We start from the raw sequence: 22566 nt of genomic DNA, 5'->3' as shown, positions 1-22566 counted from the left end.
TGCGATCTGGGATTTCACTCTTGCAACAACATTTCCAACAACTTATCAGCCAATGTCAAACACGAAGAAGGCATATCGGATCATAAACTGCTACTGATAAGTTACTAGCGCGAATACAGTCGAACCTCGTTATAACGAACACGGATACAACGAATTATCGGATATAACCAAGTGAAAGAAAAGTTTGGTTGGACATGCTTTATTTCTAAGGGAGTTCTATCTGTATAACGAAACGAAAAATTCAAAATTTGACACTGTATTGGTTATAACGAAGCAGTTTTTGTATTCACGGGGCTCAAAATGCTCAAACAAGTAGGAAAAAATCTCAAAACACACCTAAAATGTGTTTGAATCACCCGCGCTTCCGCACGCAACGCCATCTAGGGAGAGCGAATAGAACCTAGCATCAACGGCTGCCTAGCACGTGACTGGCACGTGATCGAACCGACGCCCGCTCCCCGGCCACCCCCGCCGTCGCAATTTCCGACCCGCGCCCCGCGCGTGCTATCTCTGCAGTTCAATCTGTAGACGCCGTAGCGGAACGCGTCTTAAAGGGACACTGAGGAGAGCACTATTAATATTTTTTTTATTGTAAAATCCGATAGTTCGGCATGCCATGGCTTTGTTGCCACTTGGCCGGCAGCGAAAGATGCATTTATTTCTAAGAAATTTGGATTCGAAGTTGAAAAAGTTTTTCCCGCCGCTCTGATTCAAACTTGGGATTCGTCTATGACGACAGAGGACTAAGAGACGTGAAACATGACGTGCACATGACGTAACGCAGACTCCGTGATTTCTGACTGCCAGCAGTGCGGCCTAGCAGCAGCCGAAAAGAAAGCTACCGCCGGCCGCACGTTGAAGGCATCTATCGGCTATTGCGGCCGTCGCTACAGTCGCTTCGATTACGTTTGCACTGGCGTTTTGCCAGCGTTACGATGGATCTCATTCTCGAAGTCGTCAACGAAGTTCTCGCAAATAGACACCTTTAGCATACCGTGTACCTTGTTACCGCTAGCGGAATACCGGGAGCCCGCCTACCGCCGGAAAACAGGCGCTGATTTGTCCCGATGCTTCAGGAGCGCGCGTAGCAGCCGGGCACGTGGCGCCATCTGGCGACGTCAAGGAGATTTGCGCATGCATTGGCTGCGCCTCAGTGATGCATGGTTTCTCGGTTCCTGGTGTTGCTAGAACCATTCGTTCTAGCAACACTGTTTTGTTCTATGATCTCATCACGCTTGTACTTGCGAGTTTGGCCTGTGGCGGCGATACCTGTATTTTGGTTCTTGCTCTTTTCTACGTCAGTATGAGTGGCGTTTTTGTAATCAGGAGCTGGTATTCTGTCGATACAAGCCAACTTCAATTTCTCCTCAGTGTCCCTTTAACAAACAGCAGTTTCGCTTGAAACGAAGATAAAGATGTTCAGGGCAGTTGACAGCGGGCGCAAGCCCCGCCGTCGCAATTTCCGACCCGCGCCCCGCGCGCGCTATCTCTGCAGTTCAATCTGTAGACGCCGTAGCGGAACGCGTCTTAACAAACAGCAGTTTCGCTTGAAACGAAGATAAAGATGTTCAGGGCAGTTGACAGCGGGCGCAAGGAAAAGTCATTGCCGCAGACTTCGGTGTTGCGCCTAGCACTCTTATCTATCTAGATAAGATGGTTATCTTGAGCGCAAGGCAGAAGATTGCAAACGCCCACTCTGCTGGCGCTGTGAAGAATGACAGCAAGACAGGATGTTGAAGATGCCTTGTTAACCTGCCTGTGTCTGGTGCCGCCCTTCAAATGAAGGCAAGAAGTCTCACTTCCGTCTGAGGCCACAATGACTTTCATGCAAGCAGTGGCTGGCTGCAGCGATTTAATGACCGCCATCGGATTGTTTGCCACGTCTTGTCTGGCGAAGAAGCAGCCGTTGGCGCCGAGAACTGCGAGAAGTAGGCTGAAAGCTTCCGCATGCAACTGGGAGGCAAGCGGACAATTTCGGCAAGACGACATGGCGTCAGCTGGCGGTTCCGAACGTTACGTTCGAGGAATTCATCTGTGCAGATGACAACTTGGCTGTGGCGCCCAAACTGACCGACCAAGAAATTGCTGATCAGGTGGTTTCTGCAGATGATGCTAGAAACAGCGATGGATGGCGAAGTGCGAGCTCTCAGCAGCGGCGAGGCCGCTGACATGGCCAGGAAGTTCAGGGGGTACCTCGGGAACCTACCTGTGGCCAAATCAGCTGGCATCGGGAAAGCGCTGCTCTGTGTTGATTTCGTCGAGAACTATAACCTGTCAAACAGTGTGAAGTGCCGCCAAACGAAGATTACGTCGTTTTTTAAATAACATAGTTTTCGCACCTGGCCAGCATCCTGATTTGTGAGTTTCCTCTTGCTTTCCAGTACAAAATGCAAGGCGAGGTTTCATATGCTTATACCACGCGTTAAATTCAAAGATAGTGCATTTTTTCAACCCTGTGCTGTCCATCTTAAAGTACTCTTTACTTGGGTTTATTAGCGACCTGTTCTGCGGGAATTTTAGTGCATACTTTTATAACGAATATTGGATATAACGAACGAATTTCCGCGCAAAATGCGACTTCGTTATAACGAGGTTGGACTGTACTGATTTTAGAGGCCCAGCTCCCGAATCACGTCTTGCTGTTAAAGGTTATCATAGAGCTGATGATGTCAGCATTATTGATTACCTTGAAACATCTTTGAAAGTCTTCTCTCTTGAAACGTATGCGGCACAGTGAATAACCTATGGCTGAAAATAAGAGATATAATAGCACACTGCAGAAGAAAGTTCGTTCCCAATAGACTGAAACGTACAAAACGTAGAAACCCATGGGCTACGTGTAGTGTGATTCACCTAAAAAGAAAGCTACAAAGGATGCGAAAAAAAAAAAATGTAATCCTGAAGGTACTCAAGTAACACTTGTTGCTGGGCTAGTTGGTGCATTATTCTTCGTACAAAAGCTAGCGCAAAACACGACACTCACAAGAAAGGTAGACAGGACAACGCGCTGTATTGGAAAGAAACTCAAGTAACACTTGTTGCTGGGCTAGTTGGTGCATTATTCTTCGTACAAAAGCTAGCGCAAAACACGACACACACAAGAAAGGTAGACAGGACAACGCGCTGTATTGGAAAGATACTCAAGTAACACTTGTTGCTGGGCTAGTTGGTGCATTATTCTTTGTACAAAAGCTAGCGCAAAACACGACACTCACAAGAAAGGTGGACAGGACAACGCGCTGTATTGGAAAGATACTCAAGTAACACTTGTTGCTGGGCTAGTTGGTGCATTATTCTTCGTACAAAAGCTAGCGCAAAACACGACACTCACAAGAAAGGTAGACAGGACAACGCGCTGTATTGGAAAGATACTCAAGTAACACTTGTTGCTGGGCTAGTTGGTGCATTATTCTTCGTACAAAAGCTAGCGCAAAACACGACACTCACAAGAAAGGTAGACAGGACAACGCGCTGTATTGGAAAGATACTCAAGTAACACTTGTTGCTGGGCTAGTTGGTGCATTATTCTTCGTACAAAAGCTAGCGCAAAACACTACACTCACAAGAAAGGTGGACAGAATTACGTGTTTCTTTCCAATAAAGGATCAGTTGTCAGTAGCGCGTTGTCCTGTCCACCTTTCTTGTGAGTGTCGTGTTTTGCACTAACTTTTGTACGAAGAATCCTGAAGGTATTCGCCAAATTTCTAAAAAGCTAAAAGCTGCTATCCGCCATGCAAGAGACGTTATCTTTTCTACGACACTTAACTTTTATGTCGCAGAACCCACAAAAATTATGGCGCTACCTGTCCAGGTCTGAAAACCAAGTGACACAGATTGAAGCCAATGGAGCTGTAATCGATGAAGTACGCACTGTCGCCAACATATTTAATAGATACTTCCAATCCATTTTTGCGCGTACACCAGCACTTGCAGAACGTCAACCTGTGACAGATCCCACGGTATCGATGTCTAAAGTAGTAATAACCAGGGGTACTTAACTTATTGCTACAACCCGATGTTAAAAAATCCCGAGGCACTGACAACATTTCAAATGCTTTCCTTAGGTGTTACGCACACCATATAAGTCCTTTTCTACACAATTTGTTACACCATCACTCCAGACGGCCACGTTGCCAACCGACTGGCTCCATGCAAATGTCCTTCCTATTCACAAAGGAGGTAACAAACTACTGGTAAACAATTACAGGCCGATTTCGCTTACTAGTTGCATTTGTAAAATGATGGAGCATATAATCAGCAAGGCAGTTACCACGTGCTTAGAAGATAATCTACTTTACTCCGAACAACATGGATTTCGCAAAGGTAATTCTATGGTAACTCGACTTCTCGAAACAACACGATTTTGCTGCGGTTAACTTCAAGCTCGCGCAATATTCATAGACTTCTCTGAAGCCTTTAGCAGGTTACAGGCTGAAGACTATTGGTATCGACAATAGCATAGTAGACTGGATAGCTGCGTATCTTTCAAACCCCAGGCAGTGCATTAAAATAAGTGAAGTTAGATGTCTACTCTGGTGTTCCTGTGGAGTGCTGGGCCCTGTTCTATTCTTGATATTAGTTTATGAAATTCACTACACTCATGTTGAGCCTAATATAACGGTAAGGCTGTTTGCAGATGACGTCTACACCACAGTGCGCACAATTATCGACCAGGTCTCCTAGACTAACATTCTGGCTAGCTGGTGCCAGGAATGGAAATAAACATGAAAACCCATCTATGACCATAACTCGAAAATGGGTGCCCCTAAAGTTTGCCTACCGTCTAATAGGAGTGCAGCTACCAGAAGCTGACACAGTTAAATCGGTGAAATGTGCACAAAAGCGTTTAGACAGCTCGGAGGAAACTTGCACGTGCGCCAGCTAAAGTGAAGCTAGGAAGTTAAACGTCGTTCGTACAACCAGTCCTTGAATACAGCAGTGTCATCTGGAATCCACACCAAGCATACCTTAGCAGTCAATTAGAATGGTCCACCGTGGTGGTTATGGCACTCGGCTGCTGGCCCGAAGGACGCGGGTTCGATCCCGGCCGTGTTGGTCGAATTTCGATGAAGGCGGAATTGTAGAGGCCCGTGTGCTGTGCGATGTCAGTGCACGTCAAAGAACCCCAGGTGGTCGAAATCTCCGAAGCCCTTCCCTGCGGCGTCCCTCATGGCCCGAGTCGCTTTGGGACGACGTTAAGCCCCAAAAACCAAACCAATTAGAAGTGATCCAAAATAAAGCCCTTCGGTTTGTTTTTTCACAGTATTCGCGGCACGTCCACACAACCACTGTGCACAACAGGAGCCGGCGACAAGTTGCTTCTTTAAAGTTTCTTTACCCTCTCTATCATGACTGCATTAATATCAACAAACACGAGTACCTAAAACCACCACATCAGCACTCAGCCAGAACAAACCATGACAAGACAGTCGGGCCACTTATCACGCTTTCTTTCTGTCCAGCATATGGAATAAGCTGCCACGTGATATTGTAACCTCGATGTCTGCAGATTAATTTGCTGCAAAGGTGGAGATATTTTTTGGCCAGCAAACTGCAACATTGTGAGCAGCCACACTTATGATTAGTGGCTGTAAAGCGCCAGTTCATGTGCATGCGCTCGTTGGTCTTTCCGAAATAGCTGCACAGTGCCCCAGTGTTCTTTGTTATTCTTTTTTTGTTTTCTTTTTTTTTGTTCACTAGGATATATTATAGATTGTCTACAGTTGGGATTTTCTACCCACTCCTGTATGAGCCTGTGAAGGCTTACAGTATTAATAAATGAATAACAAATAAACATAACTTACAACATAAACAACATATCGTACAAGAATTCCTTCCACTCAAAAAAAAACAATGGCCTCATGGATTTTTATACTGGTGGTTCGAAAACAAAAAAAAAGGAAAACAGAAAAACTTGGAGAGAAACAATAAGACTTCCACAGTGTGCATCCATCTTTACTGCCTATTGTAACGTCATTTGTGTAGCCTTAGAAAAATAGTAAATGAGAACCTCGCAAACAGTATTATTTACACACACTCGCTAAGTTTGCTTACAGCCCTTCACTCTAGAAATGCAATCACTCTGCTGCTTGGTGGCATCATACTGCTGTGAATTTTTGTAGTGTTTGTTTTTTCATTCTTCAAAGCTGCTGGCCTGCTGCTTTACCACTTTATTTGTGACGCAAGAAGCAACCAGATTTCTCTCGATTGATCACATCTCGGCGGAGCCACTTCTACATTGTTTCAAAGTTCAGCACGGCCGAGAGTTGGACGACCACCGAGCTGTCTTGTTGAGAAGCTGCCCTCTGGACTGTAGCCACCAGTGTACTACGTGGCAGTACACCACAAGACAACTGCTCCAAGGTGCTCGGTACCGAGTCATGTCGGCATAAAGGCAACGAAAGAGCAGATTTGTGCGCTTCAAGCTTGTGGCAAGCAAATTAAAAAAGTGAATATGCCCTTTAAAGACTGTGTGAACTTAGTACATGTTAAAGCAAGAAAAAAAAAAAAAACGGAAATCTGTTGGAATAATGATACAAATCACAAACTACACTTGTTAAAGCCAGTTTTAGGTGAATGGAAGTCATGTCCACCAGGAACGTTTCAGGGAACTCATCATCTGCTGTCTCCATAAATGCCACAGACACACACCTTACACGCAACTTTCTCCTGACAAAACGAGACAAACTGGTTTGTAAACTTACATAGATCGCATTTTATTTTCATGTGCAAAACTCTAAAAGCTAAGAAAAAGTGCTTTTCTCAGTGGTTGAGCCTGGCATGGGCTCCACCTTGGGAAGAAGGAAAATACCTTTGGCCGCAGATGCCTTTGCACCACAAAAATAGTGAACTATCATCGCTGCGCTCACTTTTATGACATCCCTTTTCACCCAGTGGTGCTTGTAATGCAATGGTGGACATGTCTTGTGCGTTCAGATTTTTAACAGAAGCTAGTTTTCTTCAACAAATGTAACTCATCACCCCCGTGATGCACCTCAGCCACCTTCTCATTCCTGAGGCCTTTGTAGCTGAGGTTACCCGACCCTCTTTAGAGCTTTTGGTAGTACCAGCTTTTTCAGCAAATTTCCCCTTCTCAAGCTTGGTGGCCTTTGTGCCATAATACCCAACACTTTCCTTTTCCTTGGTCCCTGTCCTCATGGAATGTGCATGCGGACGCTTACAGTGCGGAGCTAATTCTTCTCTCCAAACCTGGCGAAGTCGTGTGAAATTTGTGCGGCAGTTTTACGGAGAAAAGCATTCTCTCTGTGGGCGACAGTGTTTACATTCAGGGCTGCCCCACAGAATTCCTCCCCGACAAAATTGGTTCTCTTTTACCTAAACAAGAAATTTTAAAAATTTGTGCTAGAATTTTTTATATCTGGCTTGTTTATTTAATGAAGTCGAAAGAAAGTGCTGTAGAACAGGAGGCTGCGCTAAACACCCACACCACGTGTGCATCAATGGAGAGTGTTAGCTGAGCGGGTTTGTGCATGCGCGAAATGCTCAGGCGGGAGCGGCTCCGATCCCGCGCGAGCCAAGCCTTCTGGGCTAACCGAACCAAACAACAAACATCCAACATGGCAGCCGCCAGTGTGTGACAACAGGAGCGGGTCTTGCAGGCATGGCAAACAGGCGGTGTCGGATAACTTGCAAACACAACTCGATCGCAGGCATAGAGGATGAATACACATGCGTACACGCTCACGCTGCGAGGGATGGCTTGGCTCTCGCAGTGGCAGACTTTTCGTATTACGAAAACTTGACTCCAAAGCACTGCTGTTACCAAAAAGCATACAGCAAATGTAAACAGCTATTTATTCATTCAGACATAAATCGGAGAGAACCATTTTCTGGCAAGTCCAGTTACCACCAATTGAGCGGAAGGGGTCTCTACTCTTGCGCGACGCTCCACTACAGTAAACCCACTCTGCTAATACGGAATCTGATGCTTGGAGCCTTTCCCTCCGTAGTGTGGTGAAATCGCCTCGCGCTCAAAAGCGTTTCCTTTCTCTCATGCTGGTGCCGGGAACGATTATTTCCAGCCTCAAGCAGTGTGACAGCAGTAAGGAGCCTTTTCGTGAAGGTGTATGGTTCCACCTTCCAGCTGGCCTCGGTAGCTCTTGCAAGCTCAGTCCTGCTTTTCAGTCTCAAGTGCACAGAGATCATTTCAGTGTTCCCAGCATGGGGGGCCTTGTTCACTCTGGTGACGTCACCAAAATGGTTTGTTTTAAATAGACTTCAATAATCGCTGCAAGGAGCCGTGTGTTTATCAGGTTTAGATTTCAGTTCACCGTGTGTGATGTGATGTGTATAATCGGGGATTCCTGATGTAGCCGTGATGCTGTCAATTTTTCGGCCTCAACGATTCTTGCCTTGCCTCAGTCCATTTACGAGTGCATGCTCTGCTGTTGCTGTGGTTGCAGTGGTTATTCAGTCCTATTCAAAGTGAACCATTTTTGGTGAGGTCTTCATTGTGAACAAGGGAGCCAAAACAATCTCCTTTACTGGTTGATGTCACTGTTTGCATCCCCCGGCCAGACAGGGTTCCTCTCAACTCGAGAAGTTACCAGTGTCGTTGTCCTAATTGGGAGAAATTGTGACTTCCACCATTCAGGACTTGTGCACCTTAAATTCCAACTTTATCTCTCAAATAACTTCATTCCCTAATACTTTGGAGCAGTTATTCTGGGTAAATCGTATTAAGTATGAAAAAAAAATGTGTGTAGAATTCTATTAGTAATTCTTTACAGGGCATATGTCATAAAGAAGTGGTTGCTGGGGAACAGATGCTTTGCTTCTTGTCACTTGAGGGCACACTTTATCCTATGCTGGTGTTCATAACCTTTGTATTTGATGTGCAGAGACACATTATTCGCACACTAGAAACATAAGCGTTGCATATGAAATGTATGCCACAGAGTCGTTATCACAGAAGAAAGGAGTGAGCACGTACAGGGTCGAGCACACTTAGCGGGAACACGGCATGCGGAGCGCCATTACGGCCAAGCCTGTAGCAAACTCGTGACGAAGCACCATGTCAAGGTCCTCCCTCATCTCGTGTGCCACTCTGCATTGATTCATGACCGCGTTAGAAGCAGTGGCATTCCGCGCAGAGCTGTGTTCCCACTAAGTGTGATTGACCCTGTACATGCATCTAATGCATGTAACAAAGGAGAATGGGGGAAAAAAACGTTATCTAGAGTGTCCTATAGCAGCAAGCTCAGCAGGATGGAAATACCACTCAAGAAGTAGTGACGCATACTCGCGACAGTATATTTTGCAGAAGCACACTGCTCTGCATCCTTTTCTCGTGTCACAGTGGTTTTCTTCTTTCTGGATGCCAGATTACGTGAAGAACTGCGACTCCCTGTGGAAATCCAGTGTGTGGACATCCGTGATTGCCTCCAGCCTGGCATCCAAGTACCTGAAAGAAGGTGGCCTGCTGGCACTCACTGGAGCCAAGGCAGCACTTGAGCCCACGCCCGGTTGGTGCTTCCTCCTTCTGTCATACCTCCCCTTAGGAGTACAATGCGTCCTCACCTCGGGAAAAACAACCTGCAAATTTTTCGCTTGCGCCACCGGGTTTTCCGTTGTTCTCGCTTTAAAGGGATGAAAATTGCATTCACAAGGTGCGATTGCCTAAAGTTTATTTGGAAGCTACACTAACTGATCTCATAGGTGCCATTGTTCCAGAGTCAGAGTGCGCACAGATACTGAAGCATGCTTTTTCGTCTGTATTCACCCGCGAGGACGTCTCTTCATGCCCAAACATATAGGTACACTTTCAGATATGATCATGCAGCTGATTACTATCAGCGAGTCCGGTATCATGTCACCACTTAATAATCGCAAATGGTTGTCTGCATCTCACCATGCTGGCTTCAACAACAAGTTGTTAAAAAGCACATCACAAAGCATTTCGGGAATCTTTTTCAGTCATCTGGCCACAGAATCCGGCCGGTTTCCTAATGACTGGCGCACAGCCAAGGTCATACTAATTTTTAAAGCTGGCGATCGCACATCTCCTCTTAACTACCGACCCATTTCTTTAAAGGGTAACTCCGGCTATTTTTCAATTCATCGATCGAAATGAAATTTTAAGTCTGTACTATTCTTTATGATAGTCTGATGCCTCATGTAATATTTCGCACCTGAAACCGGCGTAGTTTTTCTGCAAGTGAATTTTGAAGACAAGTGCTCCGCGACGCGAGCAGCACCCACTGATCGAGCAACTTCTACAGGCCTCCCTGTACTGTGATCTCACTGGTGTGTCAGTCTGGTCGGGCAGTGCAGGGGAAAACTGAAAATTGGTTTTGAGGAAAGTAAGACGCAGTAACGGACACCCGAACCGCAGCGTAAGTGAGGAGTGAAAGAAGAAAGGAAGAAAGAGGTGCTGTAGTGGAGGTCTCCGGAATTATTTCAACCGCCTGTGCAATTTCGCACCATCTCAACGTGCCTGATGTGATGTGTACGCCAGAATGGTGGGTCACGGCAGTGTAGCTGTGGGGTGCACAAATTCTTCTTATGTGACAACGGGCGTGATCTACCATAGGTTTCCTAGCGATAAGAACGTTCGCGACAAGTGGGTGAGAGCTGTCCGCCGTGTCAACTGGTCTCCGAGGAAGCATTCCCGCTTGTGCTCGGAACATTTTGCGCCAGATTGCTATGAAAAGAGCGTGTACCTCAGAGAGAGCTTTGGACTCGCTAAGGCTTCGTTCAAGTGCCACTTGAGGGCAGATTCTGTGCCAACGTTATTCGAGTACAACCGCCCATCGCAGCGGCCAGCTGAACGAAGCGCGGCCGTCAAGAGGAAGCGGACCACGGTCAGCGTGTTCAAAGTATGTTGAATTGTAGAGGTGTAGCTGGCGTGAATTCACTTCCAAAAGCTCACCGTCGAGACAAGGCTTTGCAAAGAGAGGACTGTTGGTGATGCATGCCCCTGTAAGGATGTTGTGCACCGTGGCAACGTTCCGGCAGCAGATTCTTTCATCAGGCTGGGTCGGCCGGCACTCACCACATGAACAGCGGGGAGCATCGCATTAACTTTTGTTCCGACGACTGTGTCACAAATGCATGCACGAGAAATGACACATGTACTTACTTCTCAGAGTTCAGACCGTCTCTGTGCTGCAGGTAACACGGCCTGTGGTGCGACTCTGCTGCCTCACGCGGCAGTGTATCATACCTGAAAGACGACTCGTCTAGTCCAAAATTGTCGAATGAGTCTTCTTGTAAGACTCGCTGGTCTCGGCAAAGCTGTTCCCCGTGCTTTCAGTCATGTCGACAACGCGACTTATTGTAGTTGCGATATCTTCGGGGACTTCACGGCGCGGCGAACACGTCAGTGACGTCACAATCAATACCGCACGAAGGCACCTCCCCGGTTTCGGTTTCAAGTTTTGCGTTTTTTTGCTGTTTAAATATTATTTTAGGGTTGCTTTTGAAATCCTTGTATCGTAAACATTACAGGAGGTTCTTAGGAACACAAAACAGCCATTAACTTAAATGGCTGAAAAATTGCCGGAGTTCCCCTTTAACTAGTACCGTCTGCAAACTACTGGAGCACATCATACATTCACAAATCATAACATACCTAGACGAGCATAACATAATCTTCAAATACCAGCACAGCTTTCTCAACGGATATTCATGCGATGCGGGATTTACTAATGACTTGATATCCTCTATTGACGTCGGCAACCAGGTGGATACCACATTCCTGGATTTTCCATATTCCTGGCGTTCCGCACCACAGGCTACGAACGAAGCTAAAGCATTTTAACAGTAATACACAAGTCATCTTATGGATAAGATTTTTTGTCATTCAAACACAGTTCACAAATAAAACCACTGCAATTCCTCTTTTATTCCAGTCAGATCCGGCGTTCCACAAAGGAGCATGCTTGGTCCACTGCTTTTTCTAATATACATCACTGATTTGCCTAACTGCATCTCGTCCCGAGTAAGACTATTTGCCGATGACTGTGTTGTTTGCCATAAAATTACTACGGAAGCTGACCAACAAGCGTTGCAATCAGACCTAAACGCGATTACTGACTGGCCAATGACCCTAAATCATACCAAAACTACTAGGTGCATGTCACTTGCGCGTTCCTGTTCCCGCATTCTAACCTCATAACAATATTGTCGAGCTTACTACCACGTAGGAGTTAATTTTTCAGCATGGCATCATCACATCAACGTTACTCTTGTCAATCGGAATCATGGAACTAAGGCCCTCCCACTTAAAAAAGCTTCCATACACCACCTTAATCATCTGGGACCTGAGCCAGGATTACATCATACGTAACATTGAATTCCTGCAAAGCCGTGCTACATCCTTAAAAAATCGTGCCGAATTAGATCCCCTGTCAGTATGGCGAAAACAACACTCTCGCCTATCTCTGTTTCACAAGCTGACGACTTCTTTCAGCCCCATTTTCCCTCGCCGTGATCATCCCTGGGGAGTCAGTCATTCATCCACTGGAATGGTGTTGCTGCCAAGGTTCACCCAGACCTGGAGCACCCAAAGTGCTGCTTGCATCTGAACGCGACGTCCCTCTGCACCACTGTATTTTTACCGAGTTAATGATCCTTCTTTGTGCAATGCCACTACCTTCGTTCATTCTTAATCTCAGCTGCTTGAATTTTTACGCTTTTCTATTTTGGTTTTTTTACTGTTCTTCATAAAATGGTGTCTGTATTTTTTGTTTCTCTCTTTTCTGCGCCTTCGATACCTTTCCCGGAGGGCTTGCAGGGTATTTGAGTAAAGAAATATTTGATGGCTTGAGAGAGGTGTCGTGTTATACTTGAATGCAGTGGTGCATAACGAAGCGAGTGGCTCTATTCTGTATGGATTCAAGCATGCTAGCCAAGTATAGTTTTGGTATGGGAACCATTCTGATGATGCGGATTCCAGTAGCAAGCACACAAGTACTAGCTAAGCAAGTTTTCCAATATTCTAAGACGAGTTCCAAAGTTCAGGCGCTGGTACTGTAGCAGCCTGGATGGCATTATTAATATGCATCGCCCATGGAAGATTGATGAGAATGCCTAAATACTTTTGAGCTACAAGAAGTTAAAATTAGCAAAGTAACCGCTGAAAGAAATAACCTTGCATTTACTTGAGCCAAGTATCATTTGCAGTTTATTAAGCAATCTCATGGATATTATCCACTCGTAGGGTGTCAAGCCATTCATGCATGTTGGAAATGATAACTGGCCCCCCTGAGGCACACCCCATGCCACAAAAGAGAAATTATCGAGCTGGAATGGCGAAGTGGATAGCATGCTCGTCTGGCTAGAATTTCTTTGGAGGAGAAATTCTAGAGACCCGTGTACTGTGCGATGTCAGTGCACGTTAAAGAACCCCAGGTGGTCGAAATTTCCGGAGCCCTCCACTACGGCGTCTCTCATAGCCTTAGTCGCTTTGGGACGTTAAACCCCATAAACCAACCAAACCAACAAAAGAGAAATTGCCAACTGGCCATGGTAGCTTTGAAGGAAAAGTGCAGAGATTAGCCTGTTCCCAGTGTCGATTTCTAGCAGTTGCCTGTCACATTGAAATGCTGGTTGGGAAGGAAGGGACTACGTTTGAGGCGACAGGAACTGCGAGAAGCGATAATATGCTCAAGTAACTTGTAGCAGATGCATGTTTGTAAAGTGGGGCAGTAGTTTCACAGTGAACTGTTTTTAAACACAAGGATGATCTTCAGTAAAACATGGTGCTGGGCGAGTTGGTCATTCATACTTGGTGGGAAGACAGCGCTGTCTTCCCACCAAGTAAGGATGATCTTGGCCATTTTCCAGTCGGTAGGGATCGAGCCTGTTGCCTAAAGACAAGGTGTTTTGCTGGCGATGGTGCCAACACTTTAAGGTTTTGAGGTCCTGCAGAGTGGGGCCACCTTTCGTCTTCCAGGCATGATCGGCTACGGCCTGGCCAAGTCGGCCGTACACCACCTCGTGCAGAGCCTGGCCGGGGCCAAGAGTGGGCTGCCCCCGGGGGCGACGGTGGTGGCCATCCTGCCGGTGACCCTGGACACCCCCATGAACCGCCGCTTCATGCCCAGGGCCGACTTCTCCTCCTGGACCCCGCTCAGCTTTGTGGCCGAGTAAGGACCCCTCTCTAAAGGAATGTCGGCATGAAATATTAGGGGTGTGCAAATATTGCTTTATGCGGTTTCGGTTCCGAGTATTGCCGCATAGATGGCTTTTTTTTTATCGCGCTTTCAACGCTCGGGGGTCAGTCAATACGCAAATCACGATCAGGCCGGGGTGCGAACCCAGCGACAAACGAAAGAAAGGTGAGGGCGACGCGCTCTTGCGAAAGATCCTGCGTTCTGGCCATCTTCGAACCTCCGCACTAAGGCCGCCACAAGCCGCGTCGCTGCCACTATTCAAATGCAGGCATCGCTTGGCCGCATTCATCCCCCCCCCCCGCTTTCTTTTTTTTTTTATTCCAATAGAGCTGCGGAAAAGATTGTCTGATAGGACAGATGCAAGGATAAACACGCAGCCCTATCGCTTCACCCAATGAGGTGACGAATCATGCGTACCGAACATGGGCGACCGTTCTCGGCAGCATTGAAGCAAGCCATCATATTACCGGCGGAGGCGAGAAAAATTCAGCGGCAGCGCGGGGACTCGATGTCGCCGAAGTATATACTTCAATGGGAAGGGCACATTTAGCGTGTGATAACGCCAAGCTTATTGTGCACCCGTGGAGGATTACTGCCATTAACGCTCGGCATCGGGGAGGCTGCGGACGTATACGTGACTGCCGAACTTTAGTAGAACGAAGTGATCGCATCCATCTATGACTGGCGTCTTTTCTTGCTATTCTGACTGCTTGCGCATTGGTGGGAACGGAACATCGTCGTAATCGGGGCATTGCGCCGTCTTCGGTGGTGTGCCGCACTCCGTCGGGCACAAGGCTCAGAGCATTCTTGGAAGCGCAATGCTAAGTGCTGCTCGGAGGTACTACTGAGGACAATTTTGCCAGGAGGTGCGAGTGGTGCAAATGACGTTTCGCTTGCGGCGCTAGAGTTTTGTACAGCCGCTTCCATTCTTGCTAGTCTGGGAATGTAACCGGAACGATGTTCCGATCCTTCAGCTTGATAAGCGAAGCAACGCTCCGGCAAACAGCAGCTGCGAGTTGCTAGTGAAATGAAAAAAAAAAAAATGCATCGTGCGACACGCCTTGTCAGAGTGGCGGCATAGGCCAGAAAGAGCGCCAGTTTGCCGCACTAAACCTGAGAGAGACAGAGCAGAGCCGACGTCTCCATACGAGCACCCCTCGGATAGCGAAATAGGCGCGTCCTGAACGCTCTGTCCCCGACAGTACGGCCAACCTATCGGTGCTGTGGGAGCTTTTAATACGCGATGCTGCCAGTGCTGTTAGGAGGTCCGGTCAGCTTATGTTCCATTTTAACATCTTTGGATGCAGCAGTCCCATCAGCATAACCGAAAAGGAGGCGCAATCCAAGCCAAGAAGTGAGGATCCTAAACTATAGAAACGCAAGTGCCAAGTCGGTGCACCGAACGTGATTGCCTAGCTCAGTGTTGGACATTCGACCCGTTCGACCACTGGTCACCGGTAGTGCAGAATGTCCTTTTTTTTTCATTATTGTTCTTAGTGCTCTTGCTGCAGTGTAGTGCAGTTACTCCTATGGTTTCAGTTATTGGTTGTACTACTGGCACTGTTCTGTTATGTCATTTTTTGTATTTTATCTCTAATTTCTTACTAGAAAGCAGGTGCTAATTTTATGTTATAACTTTTTATTACCAAACCGGTAAAAATTGTTCTTAACTTACTTTAGGTGCTCCCTTAAAATTTTGAAGCATGGTTTTAAATAAAGCCTCAGTGCAGTATGTAATGGCATCGTGTGTTAGGAAAATAAATGGTTTTGGAAATGCCTACTATCATTGAGCCTTTTTTTAGTGCCAGAAGTACTATCCGAACTATTCGCTTCGAAAGTATTCGAAGAAAATTGCTATTCGCTTCGAATCACAAAACCACTATTTGCACACCGCTATGAAATATTATATGTTCCGACGAAAACCTGACAGCATGGTGAAGTAATACCAACATTTGAGGTAGTTTGTACAGCATCTTGGAAGAAATGGCGTAATTAAATAAACGACAGGTGCAAAAAGAATACACCATCCTTTCTGCTTCCATCGTGCTGTGGCAACTAGGTCAAATGGCGAAGGGCATTTCAAGCACTAGCGCCCTTCTCTCCAGTCATCTTCTTGTACTATTTTTCTTTTTTTACCCCCAAAATGTCTAAATGGAGGCAACTTTTATTAAACTGACCTTCCTCTAAGTCGTAGGAATCGGACGACTCTGGCCGCATTGAAGTACCCACCTCGTTCGGTCGGGCGTATAGCTGACATGTCTGAATGCTGCAGCTTGGCGATATGGACCACAATGGCTCTAGTTGCGATTTATTTCTGACTGTGTGGTGACCACATGCAGTCGATACAATTGGGCGTTGGCAGAGTTGAGTGGAATATGCCCCCCCTCTCCCAACCCACATCTTTGCTGTCCCATATGTCTGGATTTCATGGACCTCATTCAGGCAGTGGTGGAGCTCCTTCCATGATTGTGCCACAGATAGCAGGGGCACGGAAATATTTGAAATTTTGATTTGAGCTGTACCGCGCATTTTCATTCCAGGCACCAAAAGAATATCCGAAAATCACGCTTGTTGCATACATTGATCCTGCACTTTCCTCGTGGCAAAAGCGCACCTTATCTTTCATCGCCGTCCATCACAAGGTCCACTGCTGCTGCTGCTGCTCGAGTGCTGGCTTCAGGGGACCTTGTCACAAAGCACTCTGAGAAAACGGAGGGCCTTTCTCTGCTGCCATCGCTGTTTCTTGGTCCTCCTGTGTTGTCTCTGCTGTTCCATGGCCATGGATCACCAGTAGACGCAAAGACCGGCGTTTGCCCAATGCATGTATACAGCCTTCGCTGCTGATGTACCCATGGCGGTGGTGAAAAACTTTATTTATGAAGGCCTAAAAAAAATTATGCAGCAGCACTGTGGGCGGCCCTCAGGCTGTGGCGTCCAGGCCGTGCCTAGTCGCGACGTCCTCTGCCCCGGCCGAAGTTGGAGATTCCCATCGCTCCGCGTCCCGCTGCTGCCCGAAATGGGTGTGCCCTTTTCGTTTGGCGCGTGTTATAGCTTTTTTCTGTGCTGCTGCTGTTGACATCAGACAGCTTGGTCTTGCACTGATCGCTCGCAACTGCGTATGCGTGGAAGATTGCTGCCATTTGTTCGGAATGCAATAGTAGGCCTTTTCCAACGCGAACAAGTGTCTGCGCGACAGCAGGGCTGTTTCGCCACCAACGCTTCAGCGAGTGTGATGTGATGTTGCGTAAGATCACGTTCATATGCATGTTAGTATGTACGATGAAAAGGGAAAGTTGGTCAAGCATTAGCAGCAGATAGCCGTCTCCTCTCGGAAGCGATAGCGATGAAATGTTCATGTCCTTTCTCGTGTTGTTACTACAGCCGGGCACGCAGCACGTTTGACCGCCGCCGTGATTCTCCTTTGCAGACATGTCGAATGTCTAAAAAAGTCCCCACAGAATTGCAGAAAGACTAACAGATACAGTCAAACCCGGATATATCGAATTCAAAGGGGATTGGAAAATGGTTCGATATAGCGAAAATTCGATATACAGATATAGGCTAAAACTGCACTCGCGATCATAACAAATTGTGGCTTATCGTCTGGAACAGCCGCAAATCATATAGTATGGGCACACAGTGTGAAAGCGCTTTATTTCGCAGAAAAAAAATCTCTAATTTTGGGCTGCTTTTTCCTCTGCGAAACGAAGTTCATAACACTGGTCTCGACCTTCTCGAGACTGTCCAGGTGCGAGAGCCCAGTGCCTTCCATTTCGCCACAACAGCGCCGAATCAGGCTGAACGCTGACGGCAGTTCAGTGGCTGTGCACGGACACGTTTCTTCGACAACACAGTTGTCCTCGTCGTCGCTAGAATCAGCGTCTTGAATGCCAGCTATTCCAGCCACAATGTCCTTATCAGCGAGGTCGGCTACCGCTTGAACTTTGCTGTCAGCGTTAATAAAGTCCTCAACAGTCACTTTGGACGGAACGGCACCAGGAAAATTGGACAAGTCGTGAAATGACAAGCACTTGTCATCTAAATCTTTTGGACATTCATCTCCGGCCACTTCAAGGCCTGCCTTGCCAAAACAGTTGGCTACTGTGGTCTGCTTCACGTCGCGCGTTGAAACACAGGCACACACAAGAAAAACACGCGAGACACAGATGGAGCGGTCCGAGCGAAGCCTATGTGCGAGCAGCAGTCAACGTGGCAGCGAAGGAACGACAGAGGGAAAAGAAAGAGCAGGGAGGAAGATCGGCGGAATGTGCTGTCGAGGGCGCTCTGGGCTTCGCTTTTTTTTTTGAGCGCGCTCTTCTCCCCGGACCCATGAGTGACCGTTTTCTCTCTTCCATTCCCCAGGAAGCGTGGCTTGGAAACATCGCCGTGCGTCTCCATGCTGAGCTCCAATGACCTTGCCCAAGCACACGCCGGCGGTACAGGAGGAGCGGGAAAGCTTGCGCCGGTGGGGTACAAAAACGGGGGAACAAAAAAAAAGGGGGGGGGGGGGGGGGGGGGCCTGCGCCTGCTGTATGACTGCGGAAATGTTCTCCGCTGAGGACCGGACAGGAATGTCTTTGGGGAAAGCGCACCTTCCAGGGGCGTGGCGTTCGATGTATCCAATGTCCGGCGAAAATGGAATTCGATATACAACGCAGCTGTCCTATAATTGTAGTAGTATTTTCAAGGGGGTAATCTGTGTGTTCGAAATATGCGGGTTCGACTGTATCCACCACAGCAGTGCGCTGCAACATTTTGCTAAGAGGCAACCAACAACACAGCCGGCGATCGCTCCCGTCAGGCTTTGTGCGGATCTGCTGGGGGATTTGTGGAAAGGTAGCTTGGCTTGTGATGGCTAGTTGGTGGAAACAGTGCAGATAAGCTGCTTGCAAGGTACTCAAAAGTGCAATAAAGGTTTGTAAGCTCAACACTTACGCGCATACTAAAATAGTTTATCTGTGCCACCTTTTGTTCATCGCAATAGTTATCACTTGCATATATCATTAGTTTTGCCCACGTTGCAGCGCCATTAAACTGACGCAATAGCATTCGATGAGGATTGGTGGCAGGGTTATAAGACAGAACTGAAAAACAGCAGGCATTTTAAAGGTTTGTAAAGTGAGGTAGAGAGCCACAAAATGGCGCATTGGAGCTACTGTATGCAATGTGCTCTGCAAGTAAACGTTGTGCGAAATATTTTGCGGAGGAGTTGCACAATGGTGTAGCGCACTTAAATCGCACCAAAACTTTTCCAGCGTTGTTTTCCAATCCAAGAGATTTCGATACTCATTTCACTGCTCCACAAATCGCTTCAAGTTGCGAGTAGCATGCCGTTGGTATTTCCCGATATTGCAAAACTAACATCCTGCACCCATTTTAGATGCTCTGACTGTGTCTCCCAGGCTGTTCTTCAAGTGGACTGCTGGCCAGGAGAGGCCTGCCAACGGAAGCCTTGTCAAGTTGGTCACCGAAGGAGGAAGGACCAGCGTTTCTCCATAGTGTGTGGTGGGAAACACGCATCTCTTCTTGTGCTTGCAGTGCAAAGAAATAAATGTCAGCTAAGCTGGAGTCCCTCATCTTTTTGGTGGTCATAGCATTGCCCTGCTCCTGTGCTCGTATTACATGCAGGGCCACTAAGTGCCACCGTGTACCTCACGGGAAGAACGGGCTTTTCCGTTTAACCCCCCCAAACTTTCAGAGAAAAAAGTGTGCTCATTATGAGAGTGAATACAGTAGGCTCTGATTAAGGTGGCTTTTGTGGTGACGGACACAGAAGACAGGCGAGTTGTGAGCAGGCTCCTCAACCAAATTTTAGGTTACCTTCTATGATTTGTAGCTGCGAATATCAGTTTTTAAACCTTTGAAAATGTGAATTCTTGCACGTGACCGCTTTGGCCCCCCAGGTCAGGAAACTTCAGTTCACTCACCTTTCCTAGGTACATCTTATGAATAACTGCTGGATGCAGTCCAACCACCGTAGTAAGTGAACCACCATCTTTTATTTGCTACCGTCACACATAGCAAGACAAAAAGTCTAAAATAAAGGCCCATCTCCTGCCTGAGTGGAGAGGGGCTCAGAACTGAAACACTCCCGTCTCAAAGTAGAGCTCCAGCTGACGGAGCCGAGACAGGGTTGGGTTGTGTGCTGCCCAGTAGGCATCCTGGCTGATGGATGAGAACGCATGGTCCAAGAAGTCCAAGAGCAGCTGGTAGCTGAACGATGACCACCGATGCGGCTTGCAGATCTCCAAGTGACTGGTGTTCACCACAAAGAAATCTCCAAACCCAGGGTCTGAAAAAGCAACACAGCGGGCTATTTGAGCTAGGGGGTGTATTTCATTTCAAAAGCTCCCTTTTCTCAGCCCATGCATATATACTGTACACTAGTTCCACACATAGAGTGCAATAAAACACTCGCTAAATAATTGTGATCACACATGCTATCTACAGTGGTGCTTTTTATTATGCTACTACAAAAATGACCTGCTGCCACGGTGGCTCAGTGGTTGTGGTGCTCGGCTGCTGACCCAGAGAGGTGTGGGTTCGATCCCGGCCATGGCGGCCGAAATTCTAGAGGCGATGTCAGTGCACGTTAAAGAACCCCAGGTGGTCGAAACTTCCGGAGCCCTTCACTACGGTGTCCCTCATAGCGGGAAAAAATAATGCCTGAAACGTACCAAAAACTAATTTTTTCGGTGGTAACGAAAGGTGCTCTTCACTAGTGCTTTAAATAGTCCGGTTCTCGTTCAAATGACATAGTAAGGCTTTACGACGGGTTATTTGGTACACTAAATAGCCTGCGCTGAAAATGACCAACACAGGAAGAAACGAGAGACAATAGCGCTTCTGCCCTGTCGTCTCTTCCTGTGTTCCTCATTTCAACACATGCTGTTTATTGAAAGGTCATTCAATGACATGACGCTTCCCAGCTGAAACGCAACCCACTCTTGTCAGCCCCACAGATGTCCTACACCTCTGCTAACAAGACTATGTTGTCTGCATCCAGAGCAAATTTTGCTCGCTGCACGAAAGTCCCCCCATAATTACTCGGCCGCCGTTTCCGGTTTGACACACTGCTCCGTCTACTAGCAAGCTGCGCTGTACAGAAAACATGGCTGTGAGGAGGCATTTCAAGGAGGCAACAGTCTGCAGGGCCAGAGCCAACTCTGCTGGTGCACATTTGGCTAGCTCTTTTTCTCACGCAGCTTCAGCCTCTGCTCAACTCTCGTTCAGCCATGCAATGTGCGCCATCCTTCTGTGCTCCCTGTCTACATTGGCATAGGCTGACATGAACCTAGTGAAATTCCTGTGCAGTGACAAAAAGGTTATCTTCCAACTAAATGTTTTATCGGCTCCATTTTGATCACCCGGTGGCAGTGGGTCTGTCGTAGGCATCTCAACGGCCATTGAAATTGTTTTGAGCCCAGCCTGTGTGCGCTACTTTCGATTTTTTTAAAATTAACTGTTAAAGTCGTAGGATATCTTTCATCATCATCATCAGCCTGACTACGCCCACTGCAGGCCAAAGGCCTCTCCCATGTCTCTGCTGTGCACCCTGTCCTTTGCCAGTTGCGGCCACCATATCCCTGCAAACTTCTTGATCTCATCTGCCCACCTAACTTTCTGCTGCCCCCTGCTACATTTGCCTTCTCTTGGAATCCATTCGGTTACCCTTAAGAACCACTGGTTATCTTGCCTTTGCATTACATGCCCTGCCCAAGCTCTTGATTTCGACTAGGCTGTCATTAACCTGCGTTTGTTCCCTCACCCACTTCCGACCTATCATTCTTCTCTTGTCCTTCATCTGCATTGTCCTTAAATTAACCTGAACCCTCTTTGTTATCTGCCCCCCATAGATGAATACCGGTAAGATACAGCCGTTGTAGACTTTTGTCTAGAGGGATATTGGCAAACTGCCATTCATGATCTGAGAGAACCTGCCATATGCGTTCCACCTCATTCTTATTCTTCTAGTTATTTCCCTCTCATGATCCAGATCAGCGGTCACTACCTGCCCTAAGTAGACATATTCTCTTACTACTTCCAGCACCTCACTACCAATTGCGAACTGCTGTTCCCTTGCTAGACTATTGAACATTACTTTGGTTTTTTGCATGTTAATTTTTAACCCCACCGTTCTGCTCTGCCTGCCTAGCTCATTGATCATGCTTTGCAGTTCATGTCCTGAGTGACTTAGCAAGGCAGTGTCATCAGCGAATCACAAATTACTTGGGTATTCTCCATTAATTCTTATCCCCAGCTGTTCCCATTTCAGGCCTCAGAATACCTCCTGCAAAGAGGCGGTGAATAGCATTAGCAAGATCGTGTCTCCCTGCCTGACACTTCTCCTTATTGGAATCTTATTGCTGACTTTATGGAGGACTATGGTAGCTGTGCAGTTGTTATAAATATCTTTCAATATTTTCAC

General features: G+C 47.1%; 2 protein-coding genes across 9 annotated transcripts in view; one reads left to right on the top strand and one right to left on the bottom strand.

Annotated features, from left to right (window-relative positions):
- The window catches only part of Dhpr (dihydropteridine reductase), a 44268-nt gene that overhangs the window by 4821 nt on the left and 16881 nt on the right, over window positions 1-22566 (top strand). The window contains exons 3-5 of one of the 2 annotated variants that reach the window (XM_089578101.1): window positions 9345-9485; window positions 13919-14111; window positions 19541-19706. In XM_089578101.1, coding sequence (XP_089434227.1) covers window positions 9345-9485; window positions 13919-14111; window positions 19541-19637 — 431 coding nt within the window. In that variant the 3' untranslated portion in view covers window positions 19638-19706. Of the gene's footprint in view, window positions 1-9344; window positions 9486-13918; window positions 14112-19540; window positions 19707-22566 lie in introns of those variants that run through there. The other variant, XM_089578100.1, reaches the window with a different exon arrangement.
- The window catches only part of LOC149349136 (protein SERAC1-like), a 229782-nt gene continuing 227334 nt past the window's right edge, over window positions 20119-22566 (bottom strand). For 5 of the 7 annotated variants that reach the window (XM_089578091.1, XM_089578093.1, XM_089578098.1 and 2 more), the window contains one exon: window positions 20119-20430. In XM_089578091.1, the coding sequence (XP_089434217.1) occupies window positions 20213-20430 (218 nt within the window). In that variant the 3' untranslated portion in view covers window positions 20119-20212. The remainder of the gene's footprint in view (window positions 20431-22566) is intronic. The other 2 variants (XM_089578097.1, XM_089578095.1) reach the window with 2 other exon arrangements.

This window comes from Amblyomma mixtum, chromosome 3 (genome assembly GCF_055824585.1).
Source record: "Amblyomma mixtum isolate Tamu chromosome 3, ASM5582458v1, whole genome shotgun sequence".
Lineage (NCBI taxonomy): Eukaryota > Metazoa > Arthropoda > Arachnida > Ixodida > Ixodidae > Amblyomma > Amblyomma mixtum.
The sequence above is the reverse complement of the archived record's forward strand: the minus strand, read 5'-3'. Positions and strand labels throughout refer to the sequence as shown.